This window comes from Nanorana parkeri, unplaced genomic scaffold, assembly GCF_000935625.1.
Source record: "Nanorana parkeri isolate BGI_ZX_2015 unplaced genomic scaffold, ASM93562v1 scaffold87, whole genome shotgun sequence".
NCBI classification, from domain to species: Eukaryota; Metazoa; Chordata; class Amphibia; order Anura; family Dicroglossidae; genus Nanorana; species Nanorana parkeri.
The window spans coordinates 1,029,582-1,038,068 of record NW_017306355.1 but is presented as its reverse complement, the minus strand read 5'-3'; the positions used below and the strand labels follow the sequence as shown (position 1 = coordinate 1,038,068).

At 42.5% G+C, this 8,487-nt stretch overlaps 1 protein-coding gene across 1 annotated transcript in view; it reads right to left on the bottom strand.

Annotated features, from left to right (window-relative positions):
- The window catches only part of NSD1 (nuclear receptor binding SET domain protein 1), a 56,357-nt gene that overhangs the window by 37,458 nt on the left and 10,412 nt on the right, over window positions 1-8,487 (bottom strand). The window contains exons 3-5 of the mRNA XM_018552384.1: window positions 6,203-6,329; window positions 2,818-2,987; window positions 437-2,393 (exon numbers count right to left, since the gene is read on the bottom strand). Of these exons, the coding sequence (XP_018407886.1) occupies window positions 437-2,393; window positions 2,818-2,987; window positions 6,203-6,329 (2,254 nt within the window). The remainder of the gene's footprint in view (window positions 1-436; window positions 2,394-2,817; window positions 2,988-6,202; window positions 6,330-8,487) is intronic.

Genomic DNA, 8,487 nt, shown 5'->3' with positions numbered 1-8,487 from the left:
CAGGGCACTATTTTTGCCCTGGACGCAGGGAGCTGCTCAAGCACTATTTTTGTAGAACGCACTGGACCGGACTGCAAGCACTAATGTGCCTGCGTTCCCGGGCGATCACACTGCAGGCAGGGGGCTTGGCTGCTGTGCCATTGACTTCAATGCACAACCATGCCCCCTCTTGACCCTGAATGCAGAGAGCCGGCTGGCTTGCGTTCCAGAGGCCGAAGGCACTGGAAAGTGGAGTTTGTGGTGTGAACAGGCCCTAAACCAACTTATTAAGTCAATGGAAAGTGGAGAAAACATCAAGAAAAAGGCAGCTGTGGCTAAATTGTTAACACAAGTTCTTAATAAACCACAATATGCTTTGAGTAGTAATACTAAGACAGTTACAAGTACAGTCATCCCAAAATGACTGAAAAAAGAAAGCTCAAGAACAATTACGTACCTCGTCGTGGTGGGTCATGTTGTGCTGTGACAGAAAGGCTTGGAGCTTTGCTTTTGTCACTCAGATTAGTGGGTGGCGGAGTGCAATCCTTCAAAGAACCTTCACTGTAGTTTTCTTCACTAGCACGGTCAAACTTCTGCCAGCGTTTTTTGGGCGCGAGACAATTATCATCTGGCTCAACCGAACCCGAGTTCACTCTGTTAAGTCTTGAATCTGCTTCAGTATCCTTGCCACAAGGAATCATTTCAGTTGTGCCGCTTTGGCAGGTTTGTGCATCATTTTGAGAATTTGACTGTGCAAAAGAATTACTTGATACAGTTTCCATATTTTCTTTTATTAGTGTGTCATTCTGAGACGATGCATTACTGTTGGGAGAAGTGCCCAGCTTTGCCCCATCAGGACTCCTTCCTACCAAAGGTTGGTCCACGCATTCTGAAGACATACTCTCTTTCCGAGAAGCAGTTTTGTCATTTGTATTCACATCTTCTGTTGTCCTAGCTCGTCTCTTCTGCAGAATGCAGGGCTTTGTAAATCTTTTGTTTGGACGAGGTACTGTAGTAATATTTACCAACCCATCCAATTTGCTTGTCGAGCTACAGGGGTTTTGTGCACCAGACTGAGCAAAAGAACTATCCTTTGCATCAGCACTGGCATTTTCAAGCTCTTGCTTCAGTCCACCCTCTACTGCTGGCTTGTGTACCTTATCTGAGCCACTTTCAGAAGAACATTGTGTAGGGCTACACACCGAAGAGGTGTTTTTTCCAGTCATGAGCTTTCTTTCCTTCGCTTTGGTATCATGAAGATCTTTAAGCTTCATCAGCAGGTTGCTGTATTTATAGTCAGGCTCCATAGGAATTCTACTTTGATCAGGAGCAGACGGGAAGAGCAAGGGCGTTGAAGGTTTTGAGGTTGTGTTTTCAGCATGATCACTGCTTATCCTACTGGGCTGCTCCTTCTCTAAAGGATCACTAGACCTTTCATTCAATTCATAGGACATTTCTGTGCGCCCAGGCCTAATAGGCGATTTAGGAGAATTTTTGGAGTCCTTACTGCAATGTTCATGCAAGTTTTCACCTGCTGTGCAGGACTGGCTTGCAACATTTAGAGGCCTAGTCAAATTATTCAGAGAATGGCGACCTTTGCCGATTGTATGATTTGCCAATATTGGTTTTTGGGATTCCCCAGGAGACTCTGGTGCAGCCAATTTATTTGGCGACATCTCTTTGCTGCAGTCTGAATAGTCTTTGGATCTGGAAGGTTTCTTATTAGCACTTATAAGGCTGGATAATGAACAATCTCTAACGCGTTTCTTGTTTTTTATATTTCCTGCAGAAATCTCCACTTCTGAGCCAGCACTTTGTATTGGAAATTGATTAAGGGTGTCTAGTTCATTTTTAAGTATATCTGTTGTTGAAGACACAGCTGGTTTATTTAAAGACTTGGCAGATTCAGCATGATCACTCTGAAACTGCTTGTCCATTAAACATTTGTCTTGCTCCAGTAGTCCAGTACTGTTGCTTCTTTCTCTAAGGCTATGAGGATCATTAAATACTTGTTTGAGATCACTACTTTCTCTCTGAGATGGTGGCATTTTAATCTTTTCATCACTGGTCTCATTAGACCAAGAATCAGGAGAGACAGCTTGCTTAGAGGCAACATAGTCTTCCCCTAAGTGTTTGGTCTTAGGAGAGTTCTTATTTAAAGGCTTTCGGCTTATACCATGTTTTTTCTTTACAGAATCAGTGTTAGTGCAAGGAGAAGGGACACTGTTGGGCAGGTGAGATTTTACAAAACCATTCAATACACCGATTGTTCCAGTGAAATTCTTTCCACCATAATGTGGCTGTTGGTCTGTTGGACTTGCAAACTGTACAACATCCCCATACTCTGTCTTGGCAAGGAAATCCTGGGCATGAGCAATACTTGACTGCCACAGTGGAAGAAGTTTTGATGGAATCTGGAAAAATTCGGAAAAAATTCAGGCTTAAAGACATTTTTTCAAAAGAAATGAATGAGATACCACCCACAATGTACGTAAATGAACACCCACCCAAACAAGGTAAGCAAACAAAGACCATCTCTTCCTGGTGGAAATAGATCCCAGGAATGCAATATAGGAGTACTCCGCTTAACTCATTAGCAATGATGCCACTTTCTCTTTAGGGTGAGAAAGCCCAGGACTGTTTCAACTAGTCTGTTCATAGTTCTTGCAGTGGGCAGGCCCTGCTGCAAACATCAAGGCATCGACTAGCGCAACACAGGTAGCAAAAGTGGAAGATCCAGTCAGAAAAATGGCAAAAAGTGTTTATTTAGGAGTATTTATCAGAAAGAAAACCCCTACAGATGCATTAAAAAAACAAAACAATGCAAGCATAACGAACCTTCGGTTTGCTACAACCTTCCTTTGGAGACGGTTTTGAATCGGGTAATTCTTCAAACTGATAAACACCTTTGAATGGAACAACTGCTTTTGCGGTCACCCAAATCTTCTCCGTTAGTTCCCCCAAGGTTTCCACATAATATCGTCGTGGTGACTTTGTAGTAGATGCACCTATGAGATATAAAATTGTAATCATATATGTTAGCATACCTGTTTAATGGGAATATCAGAGGGCTTATGTACACAGATAGACTGTAAAGTGAGTTAAATGCAATATGTTTTTGATTGATTACGTTTTGTGAAACAAAACGGGATAATTATGTTAGCAGAGGCACCCGTGGAAAGGTAGAGTAAGTGGTCAAAAGGTGCTGTTGGACAATGGTAAGAATGGTCCAAAATACAGATACTTCTGTGCACAGGAAAAATTAATGAAACAAAGCCTTTCGTGTCCGCCAGTCACTTCTTCAGATATTAAAGTGACGCTAAACTCAGGCGTTAAACCTTAAAAATGCTTTTTAAAAGGAAAACTATGAGGCGAGTGAAAATCACTCATCCTCATAGTTCGAGCCGACGTGTGACAATGAAACTGTCACACGTCGGCTTAATAGATCGGGAAGTGAGTGAACACATACCGTCGCTTGCTCACCTCCCAATAGTCTCCCTGCAGGGATTCCCCCCCCTCCCCTCTGACCCTCCAGCGCTGACTGGAGGAACGGACATGGGAGGGGGCGGGTACAGCTGACTCTGCCTCTAGATAGCGCAGCTGGGTGGATCTCAACAGCATTGTCGGGATCCGTCCTGGGTGCGGCCGTCTCAGTATACCGCGAGCTGTAGGTTGCGATATACTGAGCTTTGGGTCACGGGAGGATGCCAGTATATGTGACCCTAAAGAGAACTATGGGGAAAAACACTTGCCCCATAGTTCTCTTTTAAGTATCCTATTAACAAAATGCATCTTTTCTGTATCAATAAACAAGAAACAAAGTGCCCAGCACTAATCCCAGCAGTCCGATATTACAATGTTCTTTCAGGAAAAAGTGCATTCAGTGATCCAAATAGTATAAAGATTTTCTAGGCGATCATCACTCTCCCCATCCGTGATGCCACCAGTGACATAAACCGCACTCACCAGATCAGATAGACCATTTAAATGAAAGAAAAAAAAAAATGGTCTTGTCTCGCTCAAGCAATTAACAATTGATCATCATCCATCCATAGAGAATTTGCATCTCCAGGTTCCAACTGGTTTCTTCCTCCTCATATTCATCGATGGTCATAAAACATTAACCCCTTGATAACTGAGGCTTTTTTAATTTTTTGTTTACATGTTATAAGCCACATTTTAGGCCTGAAATTAGTTAAAAACCCCAAACATTATATATTTTCTGAAACCAAGGTCCTGTAGAATAAAATTTTGGCAGTTGCAAATTTTTATGTTGCATGATATTAGCGCAACTCCTTATCAAACACCAAAATGTAGTGAAAAATGCAATTAAAATGCCCCAAAACACACTAAAATACCCATTTTAATAAAACAAAAGATGAGGTTACAATGAGTAAATAGATACACAACATGCCCAGGTTAAAAATGAAGTGCATCCATCAAACTGTGACAAAATTCAGTACCCCCAAAAAGTTCATAGATGCTTTAAAAGCTCCCAAAGGGGCCTCAGTTTAGAGATACGCGTCAATATTGGCCCTGGAAGTATTGCTCTCACTCGTGTGTACGATCGTCGTTTTCATACGGGAATATTGTGCTGTTGGATTGTGCGGATTACCATTTAAATGGTCTACCCGATCTGGTGAGTGCGGTTTATATCACTGGTGGCAGCACGGATGTGGAGAGTGATGATCACCTAGAAAATCTGTATTAATCACTTTGGCTACAGAGCCTTCGTTTATACTTTTTGGATCACTGATTGCACTTTTTCCTGAAAGAACATTGTAATATTGGACTGTTGGGATTAGCCCGGGGCACTCTGTTACGAGTTTGTTTTATTGCTTTTCTTTTGCACAGCTGCTTAAAACATTAGGCAAGAAAGATTAAAGACATAACTTTTGTGCATCACTCGGCTGAAGATCCTCAAATAATTTCTGAATTCATGTAGACACTGCCCTTCCTTCTGGAGGATGGCTACTTTTGTTCCCCATGGTCCCTCTGTGTGTTGTAAAGTAGCCACCGCTCCAAGCTCGCTCCTGTGATGGACTATAATCTCAGTACAAATTGGCTGGCTAAATGTGAGATTGTAGTCCATCACAGGAGCGAGCTTGGAGCGGCGACTACTTTACAACACACAGGGACCATGGGAAACAAGCGTAACCACCCTCCTGAAGGAAGGACAGTGTCAGCACCAATTCAGAGATGATTTGAGGATCTACAGCCAAATGATACACAAATAAGATACATTTGTGGTAATAGTTAAAGGTACTTAAATGCATTTTTAATAATTAAGTTCGGAGTTTAGAGTCACTAAGTGTAACACAAAATCAGCAGCAAGAGTGTGTGATTGTTTTTTTTGTAAAGCAGGTGGAAAAGATAAGACTACAGAGATATAATATAATGCTATTTCAACTAGACAATCAAACTGTCAGAAAGTATATTAATACAAGCTATATTTACACAAAATCAGACTGCTATTTGAACCCATATGATATGCAATAGAACAGTCCTGCAGAGAAGGAAAGAGAGCAAAAGCACAAATTGCACTTGTAACAAACAGTTGAATGGACATGGCAATCTTATTCAAAATCGGTTTGCAAAATGAGAGCTGGTAGCCATGTGGAAACACACACACACCTCTGACTGCTTGGAGCAAAGCCACTTTGCAATAATCTGAACTAGAACCACGGTATAACTTTCAAAATGTGTCTCTGTTCCCACCTCTTTATGTAATTGTTACAAGTTAATCCGTTAAATGTTCATTTATAAATCCATTTAAATATCCATACATGGAGGTATGGGATTGCTTACATCTAAACAATCTGACCATTGGGTGGATAGATTCTGCTTTTTTAAACAAGGGCTTATGCCTCCCTTTCTTTAGTATGTTTCATATGACTTCCTTTCTCCCTACATGGCGCAAGTGCATATTTGTTCAGTCAGTACAGAGAAATGGGCATCAGCCACATGACTGCAGGTCATATTTTTGCTGTGACTGTTGTATCTAATATACAGTTTTGTATAAAACGAGGAAGATATACTAATACTGGTTGGTAATGGTGGATGCCAACAGCAAAATGTTGCTGTTGGCATCCACCATTGCGGTTAACACAGGGGCATGCTCTGGCTGGTTTACATTGCCTGCTGCGGCATTGCTTTGTCCTGGTCCACATCCCATAGCGAAGTTGCCTTGCAATGAATTATTGGGAAAACCTCTAACCCTCACCTTTTTCTTCCTGAGGAGGTATAGCACAGATCTTACATGGCCACCAAGGGCGTCGACTGAACTTTGCCCACACAATGTCCCCTTCTTCATAGACTACAGAAGCAGCTTTTTTCCTCCTCGGGTGTCGCTATAGGAAAAGAAACAAAATAAGATTACCACATACCTCCTCCTACACCTCAGTTATCCTCTAGAGTCAATTGCAGAATAGGTTACATGAGGACATTGCTTTGAACATGTACATTGTAGGCAAAAGTGATCACAGACAGCTGCCACTGCTATTTACATCTCCACAGCTCAGTCGGGGCTTCACACAACACAAAGCGACAATTAAAAAGAGAAAAAAACAAGCTTAAAATGGGCTTACAGGTGCAGTCCAGTGCGTTCCTATGCTTTCCAGCGCATTCCGGACCAGAGAAAATGTGACGAGCAGTATTTTTTGTCTTGACTGGAACGGACTACGCTGGTTGGTATTAGCAGAGCTCAGAAATACCATAGGGATACATTGGGATGCTTTTTTGGTCCGGAATCAAACTGTTCTGGTCTGGACATGATGTGAACAAGCCCCTTAAAAAGAGAAGTATGGGGTTAGGGCTTTTCCCCATAGTTCTCCTTAGGGTTTGTAGTGTATACATAGTTCTCCACACCTTTGTAGTGTGTACACACCCAGCAGGTGTGTTGTGCAAAGCCCTGCATGAATTACAAGGTTATGTTGTTTAAATTAGCTCTACATTGTGTTGCTTGCGTTGATGAATGCAGGAATGTAAATGCATGAGCTAACCATTTTTGTCTAAACTGTGAAGCAACATTATATATGTGCATGATTTTTCCATATATGGCATTAGTGGAAATATGCTTTTAGAGACTTTTTGGTTGATAAATAAGTTTTGCTGTGTAAAAATCACACGCACCTAGTGCGTGCGTGTTTAGGTTAGTAAATCACCCCCATGGTGTCTGTGTGCAGGTTCACAACCTGAGCCAGCACTAGAGGAAAAGGCACCCAGCTTCAAAGGGAAGTTCTCCCCAAGCAGGAGAACAGATACAGATTTAAAAGGAAGAGCAGCAAAGAGAAGGGAAACAACCATGGATTACAGTAAGGTACACATTACACTATTGTTTTATGTTAAAAAATCTGAGGGTTTAATGTCACTTTAAGGCTCAATCACACTATATGCAGTGACTGACATTTTTCAGTAACTCAAACACTTGTCACCGCTCAGGCAGAATACAACGGTTTTCTATGTGCCTTGTTGACACATCTATGCACGTGTGATACACTACAAAAAGATGCATTTTTCTTTTTACAGTGCACTGGACTGCAAGGCAGGTCACCACACAACGCTGCTGTGGGGGACCAGAATTGAATAGAACATTTTTGGCTTGTAGTGATGGGCCAATATGAATGTGTGAGGCAAGCTCTAACAATACCTGTGAGGGTGCCCATACACTATTCAAACTTCTTGAGGAACTGGCCGAAATTTGCACAGTGGGTGCCGCTGTCAGCACCCTTTCAGCGAACATCCCTCGATCAGCTGACCAGATGAGCTGCCGGCTTAAAGGAGAACTATGAGGTTAGGGCTTTTCCCCATAGTTCTCCTTAGGGTAACGGGAGGACACAAACCATCGTCCTCCCGTCACCCTAAGCTCAGTATACCACGAGCTACAGTTCGCGGTATACTGAGACGCCGCAGCCGGAGCGGATCCCGACATCGATGTCGAGATCCGCCCAGCTGCGTGAGTGACAGCTGACTCTCCCCTTTTAGAGGCAGAGCCAGCTGTACCCGCCCCCTCCATTCCGCCAGTCAGCGCTGGCGGATCGGAGCGGGGAGGGGGAATCCATCCCCTCCCCTGTCACGGCAGAGAGCTGTGACAGGCTCGAGATGTGAGCGAACGCCGGTATGTGTTCGCTCACCTCCCGATCTACTGAGCCGACCTGTGACAGTCTCATTGTCACAGGTCGGCTAGAACTAGGAGGTGAGTGAAAAGCACTCACCTCATAGTTCTCCTTTAAGTGTCGGGGTTTTGCCAGTAAGAATGGCCTCACACTCCTTATGCAACAACCTATCATTAGGATGTGAATGAGAAGTTCAAAATAAAAATGTTAATGAGGTTCTAACCCTTCCTCACAATTTTAAGAAAACCTGTACTGAAAAACACAGGGGACTACCATTGCTAACCTCCTCTGGCACTTAATATAATTATTCACAACTTAAAGTGTATAAATCACTAAAACTGATTTTTTTTTTGACATTTTGGATTGAGTAAGGAAGATATATAAATTAATTCAT